At 33.2% G+C, this 20,332-nt stretch overlaps 1 protein-coding gene across 1 annotated transcript in view; it reads right to left on the bottom strand.

Annotated features, from left to right (window-relative positions):
- LOC132545532 (uncharacterized) overlaps positions 1-14,326 on the bottom strand; it is a 44,421-nt gene extending 30,095 nt beyond the window's left edge. Inside the window, 14 exon segments of the mRNA XM_060209216.1 lie at positions 20-202; positions 511-845; positions 1,284-1,721; positions 1,887-2,030; positions 2,341-2,490; positions 3,363-3,539; positions 3,917-4,082; positions 4,301-4,556; positions 5,869-6,067; positions 6,606-6,758; positions 7,415-7,663; positions 8,280-8,440; positions 12,666-12,713; positions 14,272-14,326. Of these exon segments, the coding sequence (XP_060065199.1) occupies positions 20-202; positions 511-845; positions 1,284-1,721; positions 1,887-2,030; positions 2,341-2,490; positions 3,363-3,539; positions 3,917-4,082; positions 4,301-4,556; positions 5,869-6,067; positions 6,606-6,758; positions 7,415-7,663; positions 8,280-8,440; positions 12,666-12,713; positions 14,272-14,326 (2,714 nt within the window).
- Positions 14,327-20,332: the final 6,006 nt, after the last annotated feature.

Here is a 20,332-nt window from a genome sequence, read left to right as displayed (position 1 = left end):
ATCTAATACATCGACTCACTCCATGTTGATGACCTCCGACTTCTTGCGAGGGAAATCTAGTTCCAAAGTGAAGTCTTTGTTGTTGGCTAGCTCCAGTTTTCCTCTAATAGCAGTACTTGTGTGTAAGGTGGACACCATTTTCATTCCACCCTTGGTGATGAATGCATCTACACTCATCATCGCAGAGATGGCAACAGCTCCACTAGGAAACACATGAATTTGATTCTTTGTGGTTTATCTGCATATTTAATACACTTTACGAAACTTAAATAAATCAATTTGTAGTTCTAATAAATCACTGTTTCAACATGAAGTTAAACCATCATAATTTTAAAAGAAAATGAAAACTATTTCATATATATTTCTTATGAAAGTGTACTTTAAGGCATTGACACATTGTCTCTCTAAGAAAATTTTAAGAAAATCCTCCTTATAACATATATATTATAAAAGGATGTGAAGGTCTGACTGATTTCCTCAATGTATTATCCTCAATCTTCACATATCTACCTTGGCTCTATGTTTCCATTGATCAACATCAGGGACTTTGGTTTGCGCAGGTCAATCTGTCCCGTGCCTGTCAGTCCAGTGGTCAGGGTGCCGTTGACTGTCAGGTTCAGAGGGAAACCTATCAGTGTAGGAATAATGAGAGAACTGTCCAGGAACATGTCACTGTAGGTGTAGGATACAGACCCATCACGGATCAGTTTGGTGAAGAAAGCATCAAAGTCAAAGTTGTTCAAGTTGTTATCAGAGTCCTGCATCTTCTTCAAGTTCAGATATTTCACTTCATTTCCAAACACACGCATGTACATTGAACCTTGAAGGTCTTCATCAGAGTCAAGCTGTCAATATAAGTAGTGAATAAACTTTTTTGTACTTTTTTCATCAAATGGAATATTTAATCATTGTACACCCAAATATTTAAGGATCTAACTCAACAGATAAGAAAAGACATGACTGCACTCAATTTATTCAATCTTTTCTTATAATAGACACATTTTATATTAGTTTTTGTTTTAGTTTTAGTAGTGAGTCTAAATTCTGATGAATAAGTAAGCTTATACAAATGTTTTCCATACAATTCATTAAAATCATAAGTTATTTTTATATCTTTTTGTCCTTCCCTTTCAGCTGCAACAATCGCCGGTGTAGACTCAAGACTACCCAGCAGCTTGTTCGGAAACTCAACAATCAATTCAGCTGCAAGTTTTTAGATAATCCAACAACATATATTTATAATTACAAACATAAAAGTACAATAAAAAAAATCTCAAACTTACAGTGTTTCCCATTCTATTCAGCTTGTTCATATTTAAAGCTTTATTAATTGGCATCTCTGGGGCTGGAGATGAAGCTTTGTTTTTACGAAGATGACCAGATGGACCAAAGTAGGCTTCCAGGAGATGTTCCAGACCTTCAGCTCTACCTCCAATCTCTAACAAATTGTAGGAGTGACCAAACAGATCCACTGTTAGATTCGCCATCAATGATCGAGGAACAAAAGACTTCGGTGACCAGACAAGATTGCTCTCCATCGATCCACCCAAGTTAAATTTCTCCGAGAAGTATGACATCTCGTAGTTACGTGAGAACTTCCTTCTGTCCATGTCAAACTCTCTTTGTAGGACTTCATCTTCAAGGATGGCACGGATATCTTGTTTGGTGGGGTCAGATGTTTCCATCAAGTTGGTCAGATGAGTCCAAACGAAGCTTCCCACCTGACACAATTACAGAAGTTAATAGAAATACGTTGAATTAGGTCAAACTACCACTAAACCTATGCTGAATTTTAAAAAATGTCTTTATTCACCTTTAATTAACAGATATCATGTGATTCCACACTACCATTATCTTGCTTATGAGAAATTAAAAATATTACCAACCTGGTTCACCTCCTCTGTGGCAAGAACCTCCTTGACCTCAGCAATGACCTCTGAGCTAGCACACTTCATGACCTCTAGATAAGCTGCAATCCTGATCTCTGAATCCTCACTGTTGTCTTTGTATAGCATCATAAGCTCACTCCTCTGCAATAAGTGAAAATAAAATGTCATTTAGTGGTGTTTTTCATTGTGAAACAACCCTTTACATACATTCAAAGATGCAATGAACTTCATTAATCTGAATATAGATTTCCATAAAAATTTTCACAAATCTTTCTTTCGATTAGAATGCATTGTAGTTCAAATACATCGTTGTTTGGATTTTGAAATCTACAAAAATTTAAACAACAGCTTTTTCTTCATATACAGGGAATAACATACAATTAATGCTAACGTCTAAAGTGAAAATACAAAACTAGTAAGTTTTATGACATGTATATCAGTCCTAACTTACATCAGCTGTGCATGGAAATCTCCTGAATGCCTCTACGGCTGCCAGCCTCATCTCCATGGTAACTTGGACGGACTTGAAACATTGACTGAGGTTCGGAATGGCTGATTGAGCAAGACCAATGTTACCGACAGCTCGCAGGGACAACAGTACCTGTAACAATTACAAACATTATATTTTGGTTATATTCTACTGTCAATATCTTTAACAATCAATATTCCGCATGAGTTCTATCACATAGCTAGCTTGTTCATCAGACAAAATCATAACCCTGTTGAGATGATATATAACAATTCCGTCCAGGGATTAATTTGCTTAAGTGAAAATTCTCCTGTGGCTGAAGGAAACTAAATTTCAAAGTCTTCGATTAAACATTATTTTTGAGTTTTCAAACTTTTTTTTTTTTAATTATATCTAATCTAACTTGAAATTCATGACTTATTAAATACTTTGACCTAGCACCTTAATGCTTGTTGTATTACATCATATTTTTTATCTTGATCAGTAAATTACATATTAAACTAACATTCAAATAAGACTGTTAATTGTACGGTAATTTTATTCCAGTTGGATTTCTTATTTTTAACTATTTCAACAAGATCTTAAATTCCAATCCAATAATTACTGTAAGATGGATTGTCTATGATGACAAAGGAATCAAAATTGACAAAAACACAAAATCCTGCATTATTGCAACACATGCCATGGACTCCTGCCCATATCATTTAGAAATAACAACAGATATTCAGCCATCCAAACATTAAAAAAAATGAGAAAATGAAAAAAAAAATTGTATAGTACAAGTATTTACAACATTACAGTAAAATATTAACACTCAACAATAATTCTACAAAATATTTGATGAAAAATTCTGAATGTATGAACTTTGTTTTGTTTTATTACAATTTATCAATTAAGTCGTATTAGGTTTAGCACTACCAAATTCTCATTCACAAAGCAGGAAAGCCCAGATTATGTTGGCAATAAATAATATGATTGCACTCATATTTCTATGAATTCATTACCTGCATGTATGTATCATCAGTGTATTGGCAGTTACGACCAATTTTGTTTTCCAGCCATGTCATGATATCATCTACCTCCATATCATCTCCACATTGTGGGTTTTCCCTGCAGTAGCTGTGAACCAGGGCAGACACTGGAAGGATCACCTTGTTACCATTGGGCATGTCCAGTAGTCTCTGTACACACATTCATTCACTAGTTAGTGTTTCAAACTTATTTTTAATTTTGAACATAGTATCTTTATAGTTTTACTGTACAAAGAAATATGCATCAGTATTTTAAGAAATCATAATTGTTTTTTGTAAATTCATGTTTAACAAACAGAATTATATAGCATTTACCTTCAAAAATTAACCAACAATTTTTCCGAAATTGAAACAAATAATGCACTAAAAATAGGGATCTAAATTTAATGCATGCATGATATATCCTCACATTTAGGCCATGGTGTTACATTTTAATATGTAATCCATTCAAATTATTGATGACAGATATCCGATATATAATTTCATTTACACCAAAGGTAGTTACAGTGTGTCAAATAAAGACTTACCAAAACTTCTGCAAGCATTTCCTTGGTTGGATGTTGAACAAATGAAAGGGATGCTAGCCACATTTCTGCAAATGTGGCAGATATGTCATTGTTCATAATTCTCTCTGTGATCTGACTAACTGCTGCTCCAGTGCCGACCATAGGAATGGCATCCAAGTAAAATTTTCTAAAATAACGAGAAACATTCCACTATAATACCATAAAACAAAGAAAAGCATTCGGAAACCTCTGCAATAAACTAATTTAATATCAAAAACTATGTGTAAAAAAACAAAACACTGAGTGTTTTGTTAAAATGTCTACATTTTGAAAGGAACATGAATGAAATGATGTCAACAAGAAAGCATTTACAGACATTTTAAGTTATTACAATATCATACTCACTTGACACGGTCTGAGTTGCCAGGACAAAAGCTTGGATCACTAACTTGTCTGAAGACGGAGTTAAGAGAAAGAGAGTCCAGTTTTTTCAGTTCATATACCAGCTCTGAAAATTCCCTAGGTGTTTCTGGACGAATGTCTGTCTGTGTGGATGTACACAGCTCACTGAGTTTGGATAAGGCAGACTGATAATCCACTGTCGTCCCTCGCTCACCACCTTCATGCTCAAATAAAATGGTCTCCCTTCTGTTGATGTCAGCTGCAAATAGTATTTATATTTAACAAGAGGCCCAAGGGGCCTTAACGGTCACCTGAGGAATATATGTCAATAATCTGGGGATTTTAAAATGTTGCAAAAATGTAACAACACTTGTGCAGGACCATGTGTAAAACATCTGTACCAAATTTGAACATGACCCACCCAATGGTTCTCGAGAGGAAGTCCATAATGTCTTAGCCAAACAGAGGCCAGGGTGGCCATCTTGGATTTTGAATCACCCCAAAAAGATAAAACACTTGCCAGGACCTTGTGTAGAACATTCGTATCAAGTTTCCCCTATTGGGGCCACGCCCTTTTTGTTCGCAAACTTGAAGCGGCTTCCCATGGGGATGCTTTGTGCCAAGCTTGGTCAAAATCCATCCACTGGTTCTTGAGAAGTAGTCATTTAAGGCAGGCTTTTACATTTATCACTTTTTTCAACATAATTTCATATGTCCTTCACTAAGGGATGCTGTCTACCGAATTTGGTTGAAATCGGTCAAAGTTGAATTTTTGACCCTTTTGAGTACCCCCTAGTGGGGCCGTTTTTGACCCAATTTTTTTTTCATTTGCAAACTTTGTAGACCTTGCCATAAGGACCCTAAATATCAAATATGAATTTAATCTGACTGTTGGTTCATGAGAAGAAGATTTCTAAAGATTTACCTAATATTACCCCCTTTTTTCCCCTCCTGGGGCCCCTATTGAAGCAGCTTCCCATGAGGATGCTTTGTGCCAAGTTTGGTCAAAATCCATTCAGTGGTTCTTGAGAAGAAGTCGAATATGTGAAAAGTTAACGACGCACGACGCATGACGCACAGCGCACGACGCACGACGACAGACAAATCGTGAGGGCAATAGGTCACCATGAGCCTTCAGCTCAGGTGACCTAAAAATCTAACCAAAATATAAACTTAAATTAAGTCATTTAAAATAACCTTTTTCCAATCAATTTTAGACCTCTCCTCCACTCAAATTATTTCTATTTCATTACATATCTTTTCCAATGTTTAATAGCTAGACTATAGACAAAAGCAACTTAGTCTCTGCAATATTTAACAGTCACAATACCTCTACATGTTTATTCCGTTCTTATTACAACAAGTGATTGCTGTCTTTTCAGCTTTGACCAAGAAAAATGGATACAAAATGGAAACAACCCTTGAATAAGAGCACTTAGCATAGAACATTTTTCCATAGTATACTTTAAGTATTTTACATAAATTTAAAGCATTTCTCAAATCACAACAAGCGTGTTAATTTTAATCAAATCAAATAAAGCTGTTGATCATTTCTTGGAAAGGTTCCTCACCTTGCATAACAGATCTGCTGATACTTGAAACAAATGTGAGCTTCTGTACTACTTCTGTGGTAGCGCCATTGTCTTCTTTAGAAAATGGACGGAACAAATGAATCTCATGACAGACGCTGCGTTTTAAAATTTTCTCTTGAACGTTAAAATCTTGACTACATTCATGGGTACTTTTCATCAGAGGTAAACTCTGTATGCTCTGAAATTAATCAGTACAAATATATATACAACGTGTCAGAGCCACGAAATCCCTGGCATGTGCCAGGTCAACCTGACACCGGATATCATGACCTGCTCATGTCTTGAAAAATTTTGAGACCATCTGATATTTCATTAATTCTGATCAACATGAGAAATATATAATTTCCCTTTTTATTTAAATAATCACAAAAAAAAATATTCAAACATAATCTAGAACATTACATCAAAGCACAAAAACTTGATAATCTTCAAATAAAATTGATCACATCTGTTTTACTTGGACCTATGAAACCCCTAGTCTTCCTGGAATTTGAAAGACTGAAATCGGACATTTGATCACTGAATTTTTTTTTAACGAACTTATGAAATTGTGTCTCTGAATAGTAAAACTACATCTTACTGACTTTTAAAATTGTGTTACTGAAGCATAACTTTGAAGTTACTTCTTTAATTCTTGACAAGAGATAAGAGTAAAGAAAGAATTCTACAGATATCTGATACGTCTCTAATAGATCATTTTATGTGGATCTCCTTACTGATGGTACTCTGTAAAGCATGGAGTGAGCTGAACTATCGAAGCCATGACGTTCTTGGCAGGCACTCATATCCTTTGTCTTCTTCACTGTTCTTGTTTTCCATCCGTCTTGGATCATTTTGTATGTGGTGGGGCATTTCCCTGTCACATCAGTCTACATAATATAAAATCATGTCAATGTGTCATTATCAAATTAAAACTTCAATGAAAACACTCCTGAAAAAATAATTACTTAAAGTAAGTGAACCATCTTCCTTTTTTTCAGTTCCTCAAAAAGCTTCACATTTTCAACATCGATGTTTTACAAAGATTCATAAACAAAATTATAAAAAAAAAATGGATTGTAGGAAGAGGGTGAAAAGACATCAACAATGATAAATGGGCTAACAATTATCTAAAATTCAAATATCTTTGAAACACTTCACAAAAATACACTTAAAACTCTTTATTGCAGCTACCATTTATTCCATAAACCTGAATATAACAGAAAGAGAGGAGAAAATGTTATTGCTGGGCAAAGAATCGAACCAAGAATGCTCCCAAGCTTAACAGACTCTTTAATCAACAGGACTACCAGGTAGTCAACTATTGAGCAAACTTAGTCCTCTACATTTCTCACAACTTCAACTGAAGGACTTAGATCTGAACATCTACACATGAAGTCTTGAGCGATTAAAATGACCACTCCATTTCTACAATAGCTCTATCAATGTTATGGGGAACAAATTTTCCCTAACTCTGTAATTCCCTAATTCAGAATACAGGATAGACAAGGCCTGATTGATCTTCCTGTTTCCTCTAACATTTCACCTCGGAGACTTCATGGTCACTGCCAAGAGATTCCATTCCATTTTGAAATGCGGACAAGATGCCTCGTTTGATGTTCAGCACCCATGTTGGTTCATCATCACTGGGACACAGTTGATCTATGACACCATCTTGGAAGGAGAACCTCAAATTGTTATTTTGTAAAGCTCTTTTAAATTCTCGTGTATCACTGTGTCTTCTTAGTCGAACTGATCGATCAGGATCCGCTCCATATAAAACTGTATCAGATAGCTGAATAAACATCAAAATTAAGACCATTTTAAAAAATTGATATTGGAAGTACTGAAATTCTTCGTACCAAATTTTAAAACATTAATACTATGTATAGGATTCTAACTTTCCAATTATAAATATGGAAAAGATTCATTTACAGAAAAAGTATCTAATTCCTAGCTACATAAAAAGGCATACTGAACACAGGACAGGATTATAACACTTTTGATGGTTATTTATTTAGTGGAAAATAGCTTAACACCAATTCTACATTGACTTTATATAGGATTTATCATTACACTTTTTCATTTTAATAAAGTTGGTATTGTGTTAATTCATACCTGTTTAAAAACTATGGATGTCTTGATAGAAAATGAAATTTCTTTTTAACAATATTGGAAATAGCACTAAATTGCTGCAAAATATGGACATTGAGAAGCTTTCAGATGGAGGAGTGTTTTAAATGTACTGAGGTATTTTCAAACACCTCCAAATTCACAAAACGTCCTACTTGCCTATTTTACCTTGTATTAGAATTTATATAAATGAACAGATAGCGACTAAATGGCTCACTTTTTTTATTCCTATATTATGAATCGGGAGAGATCAAAGAAAATATTCAAAACCAACTTACCTCCAACGTAAATTCACACTTGGAAATGACTCCTATTAAAACGTTAGAAGTTATCTTTAAACCTGCATTGTCCTCTGATGCCCCGTGTATACCAGTGAATGTCTTACCCTCATAAAGAAATTCATATACCGTCCCTGGCTGATACAGAAACTTGCTGTTATCTGGAAAAATGAATTTTTTACATAAACTTTTTAAAGAAAATTATGTTCGCATATTTTATTACAATATCTTAAATTTCATTTTGATATTTTAACAACATCTGAATTGCATATTATAAGTAAAAAAAAATATTTCTAACTTGCTGTTATAACTGCTTATAGTAACAAACATTGTTAAATATGTCAGTATTTGGAGTTTGAAGTCAGTATGTAAATACAGATGTACAATTCCATGTTTTTTTTCCTTAGCTCTGACTGATGTGAAATCTCTAAGACCTAGCTAAAGCCAAGATGTACTTTGTCATTCTTGATTTCTGGTAAATTTAATCACAACCACAATTCATGCTAGTTTTTTTTTTTAAATGTTTCAAAAAAAAAAAAAAAAAAAACACTGACATATTTATCTATGTTTGGAGGGGAAGTATTTTAATTTAAATAAAGTTTTAATACACAAACTTTACTATTCAATGCCTACTAGAAGTATTAGTTTCTAAACAGTTCATAATGAATATTCAATTTCGTGATTTCAATCATATCCTAAAATGTTATCATTGTTACACATCCTTTACTCCATCATCTTAAGATCAACGAGCACGTGATAATCACAAGAACACATTTGCACAGTAGCTAAAGATAATATCCTAGATAATTACACTGTTGTTACAAACATCCAGTATAATACCTTTCATCAGTTCATATAGCAGAGTACAACTAGTTATACTTTATCAATTATTATCTAGTTATCTTATCATGTCCATTATCAATTATACCAAACAATCGCGGTAAATAGAACCTTGATCACCAAGGTTACTCAGGTCATATACAACTACGAGAATGAAATAAATTCTGAATTGGTCAAGTATATATACATGTGCCATATTTCATCTATTGGTAGTCAATAAAGTTAATATTACAAAGCACATCACCAACCTGTCAAGCGCTAGTAGACAAAAATAACCTTTTGTACTCTAATAAACATACAATATTAGAAACTTTCATAAAAAGTGAAAAAAGCAGTAAAAACCGAGTAATCGATTCATAAACTATTTCCGCGAATTTTTCACTTCTTTTTCAAATTAATGTATTCCGAACAGGAATATTGTCGTGCGAGTAATGTGGCCGGTTCAAACTTTGAACAAGTAAATAACTTTTAATAATAGGCGCGAACATTTTCAATGAGTTAAGCATATTTCAGTATTAAAAGTTGCAATTGACGACATACAGTATAAAACTTATGTGTAAAGCAGACTATATATATATGTTGCCGTTTTAAAATAGAGTTTCATGTGTCCCATCTGTAAAGTGACTACAGTAAATTAGGTCGTGAAAACAAATAATTTACAAATACTAACTTTTCCAGCTTGAACCCTTAGACTTATTCATTCTGGGATTCCTCTTCGGGACTCATTTATATGGGACGTTTGACAATGTCCCTCATCGATATAAGTTAGTCCCAATGAGGAATCACAAAAGGGATTACCACTGTAGACAGTTCCTATCCGTCCCTGGTACGTTTATGCAAAATTGCGTAAATGTTACTCATTAGCAATGCACTTCAACATAAAAACAAAATCAAATTCGGGGCAACAAAAGGGAGCTTTTGAATAGCTAGACTATCTTGTATAATGATTTCTATCCACCTAGGTAACATATATGTTTCTCATCTGTCGCCACTTCCTTCGCGGGCTGTATCCAAGGGCAGATAACTCAAAAGAGAGCATGTTACTAAATGTTGTCAGAAAATAGTGACAGAACGGACTCCAATCACTGAATGGATGGAGATTTCTCAGTACACTGTGGTTGTGACAATAAATCTTAACATTGGTATAAAAATAGTTTGCCCAAATTTTCATTTCAGTCCGTTTCTGCAGGTGATTAAAAGGACACGGGCGTTTGAATATTTCTTACAGAAAATATGCATTTTCGTTTCCAGAATTTTTTTTTCTTTCAATAAAAAGCAACAGATAATCGCTAATTTTCAAATTAATTTGACAGCCACAAATCTCCATAACAATTGAAAAATGTAAATTTGAGTGAAAAAATACTTAAACTTAATATTTGACAATGATCTAAAGTTTAACTTTTTTGAGGACTTAATGCTTTGAACGAAAATGTTCGGTGTTCTTTCCATCTAAAAGAAATGGTCATTGTCTCGCTTGATTTTTTTTAAAATAATATTCATCCAAATTCCCGATTTATTTTTAAAAAGTCAAAAGACAAACTGAAATGTTTAATACGGAGCCCTAAAATCCAAGAAAAATAATCCATGAAGTCAGCATTCATGTATTTCAAATCCATTATTTTTGGTGTTAATTCAAGCAAAATTTTTATGAGATCTGTCCAAAACTTCGCTAGTTATATTAGAAAGAAATACACTACCAACGGAAAACAAATCTGAGTTTTATATACACTGTGTTCTCAAAAGTATTTCCACACGAAAAAATATTAAGCAGATATTAATAAGGAAAGTCCGTCAATATAGTTTTTAAAAAAGTGCGTGAAAGCATAGTGGAAAACACATTTCCGTGGAGCATACCGACAGTAATCGAACCCATGTCTGCAGCGTGAAAAAATAATGATTCTACAGACTGTTCAATTAAATTAACATGTCTCGCTGTGATTGTTTTAATGTGTTCGTTTATTAATTTCTTTTCAAAATTTACTGATGGACAAAAAAAATGTCAGGTTAAGCATTTCACAAACAAACAAATAAAAAGATCTAAAAGCATTTTGCATTCAGCATGGCGTACCGACCATTCATAATTTGAAAAGGGGCTACCAATTTGGGTCATTCAACGGCCACTCAATCAGTCATCAATAGTTACTTTTCGCAGGAACATACTTTCAGGTCAGTTGAATACCGTATGTTCCTTAGAGCCCATACAGGTTTTTAATTGATGAGGGGAGGAGACGGCAAATTGAGGGAATGTTAAGGGAAAATGTCACTGTTTTTCACTGATCTAAAAATTTCATACTCGAGCGAAATATGTAGTTTTGTGTTTTCAACAGGAAGCATATCTCAAGATTTTTTCTATGTTTTCATTAGATAGTTTTCAAAATAACATGAAAATATTCACAAATCCTACCATTATTGACAACAGATTAACACCACAATTTGAAGGCATGCTAATATATCCTTACAAAATTTCTAACATTACAAGATCCAGAAAAATCTGGCCATGGCATCCCAAACGTGTTACTTAATGCATTTTTTTAGTTTTAGTCAGCTTTTTCTAAGAGACTAGGTAATACACTTAGCAGTTCCTGCACAAAAAAAAACCAGTTTTTCACTTTAAAATGGACCATGTTTGAACCTCTCCTTTGAAGTCAAAACATTTTGTTGTCATGACGTACGGAAACAATCATTACGAGACCGTCAAGAAACTTGTCTGTTACAGTTTGGTTTTAAAAAGCCACCTCGTATGCGAAGACACATTTCGCCAGTAAGAATTTTGTACTATTGTATTTAACATCATAAACTTTATTTAAAAATGGAACTCTTTATTTCTAGAACAAATTTGTCATTTTTATGGTGTTATATATATGAATACCAAAGCCTAAATGCCTAGAACTTTCTATGGGACATTGATGCAACTAGTACAGATATTTGATTTGGTTATCAATGAGATCAAGGATGGACTGCAGGGAGATGACCTGATAATCTTATCCGCGTATATGTATTATTTACTTATATAGATAGGTAGTCATTGACATAAATAGGTCGATACATTAAGGTGGCGCCACACACCAAACTGGTCAATTCCTGGTCAGCACATCCAGTAATGAATGACATCCTACATCGTAACTCGTAATTACCATTGTGAGACCTGTGACACAGTCATTCTTTAAAAAGCTGGTAATTTCCTCTTGGTGTGTATTATGAACGCAACATGATAAAAACATGAATGCATCCCGTGAACGTCCTTGTTTCGACCTTGAAAGACGAAATTATCGTGTATGAACTGTGGCCTTTGTCACTCCACAGATAAGTTCAAGCAGACGCAATCCGATATTCGTAACACCACCAACCGGTACTTCAATATTGAATATTAAAGTTAGTTTTCAAGTATTGACAAATGTTCATTTGCTCGTTTGCTTCCTGGTGATACACGTTTTAAACTTTTATTTCCAGTGCAGTGTATCAATAACTTAATTACAAAAATATTTACACATACACACAACACATCTTGTAACACAATGTCAGTCTACATCTACAATATATACTTACCTGTACACTCTCTTGCACACGAGTTACTGGAAACAGGCGCCACAGGACCTACAACACGCAAACATTTTCAATATACAAGTAGTTTGATAAGTAGGACTTTTAAAATCATTTAAATATATTTCCCTCCCATATGAAATAAAGTTAGACATGGACCGATTCTCGTTCAGATCCCAAGCCCCTGGGAGCTGTTGAAGATGACGCAGAATTGAAGGAGATTGTTTCGTCCCTATATATAGCCAATGAAAAAAGAGTAACTTTTTTCTCTCTCCCATAATACCTAGCAATAGAATATCGTTTGAAGCACGTGACTTCCGTGTCATCAATTTACTGTAGAAAATAAGAATTATACTATAGCAAAAGACACTGTCCGCGCAAGACTTGTGTAGTAATGTGATCGGAGATATAGAGTTAAGCGCTATTTACAACACAGAGAATTATATTTCACCATAGCAAAATAACTGCTAGACCACACAAAAAACTTCATCAATATGTATTCTATTCACCAACACGAAGTATTACAAAACCCATTCCCTATCACTAGCTCCGTGCTACGGAGCGACAATACTTTACTCTGTTATAAATGTGTTTAACCGTATTACTACTAAGAACGCATGGCGATTAACATACATTGCACCCTTCCAATTAATAGTCAGCAATAGATAAAATTATTATCAATTAAAACTTAACTCCGTGCGGATGTAAACAAAAATTAGTAAGATGGTCTAAAGTTAACGTGACGTGCTTAATGTATCATGAATTTTAGCCCTCGGTGTTTTTTTTAAATACATTCCATCGCGGTTTCTATGTTTGATATCTATGTATATTTAATACTAGCCATGGTATCCATTCAGTTACGAAAATTGAGTATATTTCGTCAATTTCTAGAACTAATTATATTAATATGTATCTACTTGATTACCTCAGGCTAAAATGAAAGTTTCTTGTTTACTAAAATTTAATTCACACAAAACGGATTGTTTTTAAAGCCTCGTTTTGAGTTTATGGTACTGAAGCTGATATTAGACACCGCTCCTTTTCTGCCCGTAAACAACCCTGTCCTGCTGACATCATTTCTGTGGTTTTGAACTTGTTATAAACATTATGTCGGTTAGACTTGGAACTCGTGTTCTATACACATGCTCTTTTTCCTGTCATAAGTTGCGCGCACAGCAATATTTTTTATGATGTGCGCATTACATTTGTGGACTCTGAAATCGTGTAGTTAATGTTGGCTATTACGTTTAAGAAAACCTTACAAATGTTACGATTTCTACAGATTAATAATCAATAAACGAAAATTATTCGGTGTTTATTTTGACGACTAACGCTGTTATCTTTAAATTAATATATTGTCATGTGTTTCACTTTTAAAATTATTTTAACACAAGCATACAAAGGAAACAAGTTTGGAATATTACACTATTATTTATTTGTATCGAATAATCAATATCATTTTTTTAAACTCACGTATTATACAAAAAGACAAAACATTTTATGATATATTATTCAACAGTGATAGAAAAACAAAACAAAAAACATGCATTTGACAATTTTGTCGATTAAAAATTAAATCGTTATTTGTTTTTAGAATAGTTATTCAAAATACCTGCTAAACTTCCCGCCACAATGGCTAGAAAAACTGTCGCTGTGTTAATATCCATGTTAAGTCCAGTTCCCACTGTCGGGATGGACTGTGAATACATATGTGCAGTGCGCAGGCTGGTCTGAGCTTTATATTCCCTTTGACAAAATACAGTTCAAAGGTTGAACGGCAACACTAATCTGTGCTTAGAACGGACGTAGTACACCGTGTGCACAATTGAGTGATGATGTAGCTATCTCGAAATTCTGCGTCGGTACGAAAGGTTAAAATAACACAAACATGTGATATCAGTATTGTCCATTATTACACTTTGTGTGCTTGTTATTGTTTAAGCACGTAGGACTTTTATACGTCTATGCCATCTGCAATAAACCTTCGATTATACTTTATCGGTTGATGCGATCGAATTCCGACACAGATATATTTTATTTAAGTTTCACTATTCATAGCCGGGGATACAATGGACCTTAGAAATTAGATATTCTCTTGTGATCTTATTTTTTCTCCGTTTGATTCCTTTGTTTATAGTCAGGCGAAATTTGACTCGAAACGAACATTTTATTGTCTGAACAATCTAGTGACATCATATCCAATATGACGTCATGAGTAGAACAAACAAATGTATAAAAGAAGCATATAATATGCACTGGCGAAGTAAAAGGGACAAGATTCATGAAACTCACACGTAACGAAAACGAATTTTAGATGATTTTCTATCACAAGATCAGTTTTTTGCTCATAGACCTATAACAGAAAAGTTAATTTCCCATATAAAACTTGAAGTCAGCTGGTCTCCATTGTGACGTCACGAAGAAGTTACTTGTGAGTATATGACGTCATTTCATTTTCCAATCATCCCGACATCACAACACAGTCATATCATTGATAACATACAAGCTTTATTGAGGTTATTTGTATTGACCAGGCAATCACGAAAATAGCATACATTGTATTTTGGATTAAACGGTCAGTTTTATTTAAGGATGTACGGTATCTCTTGAAAACGATATTTAAATATGTGTCACTATCAATGTGTTATGTAAGAAAAATATATTGAATTCAATTCAGTTCTATTACGGATATTCAGTTTCTTTCCAACACGGTATCAACGAACGTATTTTTCATACATAGTTAATTGTTGAATTTCGTCCATTAGAGTAGTTAAAGCCCCAATATACGTAAAAATCACTATAAAAAACAAACTTTATCTTATTTTCCCCGTAATATATGTAACAAAACAGATACTTTCCTTTAATTAAAGAAAATAAAACTGACTGTTTTCAATTTAAGTAAAAATGGGAAAAAATCGGAAAATAAACAATGTGGGACCCACAATTGTTGAATTTCGTCCATTAGAGTAGTTAACAGATAACAGACCGCTGACTGAACATGCCGCCGAACGAATCAATTTAAAACAAATAAATTTGGAAGGGACTGTAACTTTAATAACGAAATTTGTTTTAAATATTAAATAAAGTATATGAGTAAACGAATTAATTACACTTCACATCACATTTTATGGTGCAATAATAAGTTGAGATAAGAGAAGTGGTTTACCCTGATCCAAGTTTACAATTGACATTGACCGGCAGTTCAGCGTGCTGAAGTAGGGCCCGTCCTTAGATTATGAAGGTAACCTGGAGATAACAGTTGAAATAACAAGACACAATTATGATGATTTTATTTACTTACGAATTGGAAACATTCGAGAAATGATTAGATAATATCACAGGGTTTTCAGTATGTCAGAGCGCAGTAACTGACAAACAGGTTGAAGTAATGAGGTCATCGCGACCTAATTATGTAAGTGCTGAAAAACGTATTCTTGTGTAATTCTTTTAACCAATAACTATTCTAGTTGTTTCATAGTTTAATATATTATTATTTTGATTTGATCTAGTTTTGATGATCTAGCTTAAAAAGTATTTCCTAACTAGTAAGCCACATTCGTACTTCACGTTAGGCTTTAATATACAACTTACGAGAAATTGGAGGAAAATGCATGTTCCTCCCCCTGGCCACTCTTTTATTATAACCTGGACGAAACGTCAAATCTCTTTGATAATGAAACAGTCGTAGGCTTCAATCTATTTCAAGATCAGGGATCAGGTATCCCCACTCCCCCATCCCAAACCCCAACCCCCATTTTTTAATATAAACTCATACATACAAAGAACAATCATAAGAAATGGATTCGGAAACAAGTTTTCCAACTTATATTAATCTATCTCCGTTTCTAACAGAAACTATAAATCTGACAAGGAAAGTTAGGATAAGGAATCATTTCCTAGATTGGAAATGAATACATGGAGATAGAAAGTTAAATTCTCTACTCATTAACAGTTTTTTTCCAATTATATTATGAACTCCAACCTAAAGCTAAAGAGATTTTTCTATCGTTTTAGTTTGTAGATTTATCGGTTACGAATTCTGAAGGTAGATATCACTTTTTTTAGCCCAAGTTATAAAAAAACAAATTATGAATAGATATAAATTTTCGTATCTTTAGACATGTGTATCATTGATCAAACCCTGTAAGAAATGTTAGATCTATTATTTTGCACCATACTGCATACTGATATTGCACAAGGCATTTAGTAATTCTGCGATAATTTGTATGGACAGTGCCTTATTCGCGACTGATTAAGTTATGAAATAGAGAATCATATTGAGTTTAATAGCATACCGCCGTTTTAGTCTTCAGAGTATGATATCAATAAATCGAACTATTGATATAAAAACATATTTATTGATAACATTAAATAGAATGATTGAAATCATAAATTCATTAAGTGATATTACTTACTCAAATTTCGATATCATTAAGTACACTTATTATTCATACCGGTAATTCAATTAAGTGATATCATAAATTCGAAATTTGAATTTAGAGCTTCTTTTGTTTGGTAGTATTGATCTTTCTGAAGACCTAAACTATTTTGTCTTTAGATATGTGCAAAATTTCATTTAATTCAGCAAAAGGTTTTAAAAGATTCTTATACATGTATTTATGTCTGCGTGTGAATGCTTAATATGTATAATCTACGTTTAAGCCTATATCTGTATAAGCATGTGTTTGAAAATGTATGATAGGAGAGGGCTCCAATAAGTTGTAATAACTTGTGCCCAATTCCCTTGTTCAAACTTATTTTGACAATAAAATATGTTTAACCTTTTTTTTTTTAATTCGAAATTATTTATATAATTTATTCGAATTACTTACATCAATCGATTAATTAATTATATCACTGATTGGAATCATTGATATAAATAATTTAGGACTGAGTTTTAGTGATGTCATAATTTCGAATTAGTGATATCAACAAGTCATTTAATCACGGTTTTCGATATATCTATATCTGTGATTGAATTATATCAATAATTCCGTAAATTTAATATTAAATAAATGTATTCCTTAATAATAAGTAATATAACATTTCATGATATCAAGTTGAATTTATGACATATCTAAATGAATTATCAATATTTCGAATTAATGATATCAATACTTCGAGTTAGTGATATCGTTAATTCGAGTTAGTTTTATCGTTAATTCGAATTATTGATGTTACATAAACCGGCGCCCAATAATACCACCCTTCAGCCTCGTTAAAAACAACACAGTCATTTGCCAGCACCTCGAGTCAAATAATCATGACTAATTATAAGACATTAAATGTTTTATAACATAAGTAAGTAAGCGTCTACACAAACTTGTCGCCAAAGGAGTTTTCCAACTAAAAAAGGCCCACATTTAGTCCGGAAACCCTACTTGGACATCATGATTGACTTTCCAGTGTTTTTATGCCGAAATATGACAAACTGATTGAAAACATTAATAAGAAATCTTACATTACACGCCCACATGACAAGGTACCGTGCTATACAACGCTATCTATATAATGAAACCAACAGAAAATAATTATTTCTAGTACAAAGACAACAAAGAAATATTTAACTCAAAGTTTCCGAGTATTTTTTTCGTGTTCGTAATTGCAATAGAATGGATAGTGCAATTTGGATCCAAGCCTGTGTTTTCAACTATAAACACCATTTCTGCATCACAGACCTTAATTAACGAAACACTGAGAAAATATTTTGTTGCTTTACAGACTACACAAAAGCGTTTGATTTGATTGAAAGAAGTTTTTTGTGGTCTAAACTTATATAACATGGAATAAAAGGGAAAATGTTGAAAATTAATGAGTAGTTATATAAAGATGTAACATCTTTCGGTAACTATCAGAGTACTGTCCAAACACGACCGGTTTGTTCCAGGGATATATTCTTTCATCGATTCTCTACAGCCTATATGTAAATGATTGTAAAATGAAAATTGTCTCTCTATCGCAATATGCCGCTTTAACTGATTTTTACATATGCGGATAACTTTGTATTGATTGCCGAGATACACGAAGCGTTGTAGAAACTTTTACATTCATTGTTTATATACAACTTAGAAAGGAAGTTAAAACATACTGTCTCCAAAACTAAGATTATTATTGTTCAAAATGGTGGTAATGTAAGAGCTGTAGAAAAACGGAACGTGTGATACAACTAAGAAATCAATATATCTAATGAATTCAATTCAATTGTTGATGAATTTCAATGGAAAATTCAATGTAACTCAGAAACATGTTGCTAACGAGGGAAAATCTTTATTCGTAATTAAAAGTAAATTTTTTAAAAATCTTATGTTACATAAAAATGTTCTGTGTTTGATACTTATGTCAGTAGTATAAGTGAAAGCGAGATATGGAGCTTTCACAAAGAACCAGCAATAGAGAAACTCCATTGTTAGTTTTGTTAAAGATTGTTTGGTGTCAAAAATGCACAGGTACTGATTTTGTATGTTTTTAACTGGATAGACGGTCACGGTATTCAAATAGAAAGTTAAAAATCATGAAATTCTGTTTAAAACTTATCGATGAAAGATGAGTGGATATACATTATAAAACAAGAAATAGATAAATTAGATCTATATTACGTTTGGGACAGAGATTGTATAAGTAAAGATATGTACAGGATAATAGAACGAAGATTTAAAGATTATCATATCCAGGAAATAGGAGCAAAAATTATTAATGCTACTCTAGGTGACCTAAACAAACATCTAATTGACCATTTTTTTGCATGCAATATTATTTACTGAAGTCTGTTGAGGATGTATATAAGAATGTATAGCTAGCATTTAGATTGTCTTCACATCAGTTAAATATCAAAAATGGTCGCTTTCACAACATTGAGAGGAGACGTAGAATATGTGAATGCTGTCCAAATAATTAAATTGAAGACGAGTTCCATTTTATCCTACAGAGTCCATCTTGTATTGAGATTAGACGAAAGTATATTAAAAACATATCACTATGAACACCCCGTGTGTTCAGACTTGTGCAATTATTAAATATAAATAATACGAAGGAAGGAAATTATCTTTGAAAATATACATATTTTGCATTTGAGAATAGAAAAGCATACCTTGGCCAGGGGCGTATATAACACTGTATTATACGTCCCTGCCTTGACCGAATGAATGAATAGATGTTTAGCTGTTTCTTATATACGTGTATTAAAACCTCTTGCATTGCATGTTTAGCTGTTTCTTATATACGAATATTACTCGATTACTGTATTATGAGCTGTTGTTTTGAGAGATCATAATGTCCTCAGAAATGGAATTTAATAGTATTGAAACGTCACTTAAATCTTCTAAAATTCACCCGAGGCGTTCAACGGAGATACAGAGGGGACTTCCCGCAGGGTATTTTTTCTGTTTTGCGCGCACGTAATTAAATTCGTAGAGTACATATCGGTTTTTGGGTGTTTTTTTTGTGTGTGTTAGCGTGTGTGTATGTTTCGGCTAAGTAACTGTGTTAGTGTGTATGTATGTTTCGGCTAATTTTAGTAACAAACAACAGTAACAAAACAGTTGAACCTTTTTCCCGCTGTGTCGAAATGTCATTTGTTCCTATCATATCTAATGTTTATTTTTCGAACATGCAATATCCAAATAGATCTTAGCAATGGAGCTTCGAAGTAACGAAACGGTATTTCATTCCTGAAG

This window comes from Ylistrum balloti, unplaced genomic scaffold (genome assembly GCF_031769215.1).
Source record: "Ylistrum balloti isolate Yb309-2 unplaced genomic scaffold, AGI_CSIRO_Ybal_v1 Utg369850, whole genome shotgun sequence".
In the NCBI taxonomy this organism is placed as follows: domain Eukaryota; kingdom Metazoa; phylum Mollusca; class Bivalvia; order Pectinida; family Pectinidae; genus Ylistrum; species Ylistrum balloti.
The sequence above is the reverse complement of the archived record's forward strand: the minus strand, read 5'-3'. Positions and strand labels throughout refer to the sequence as shown.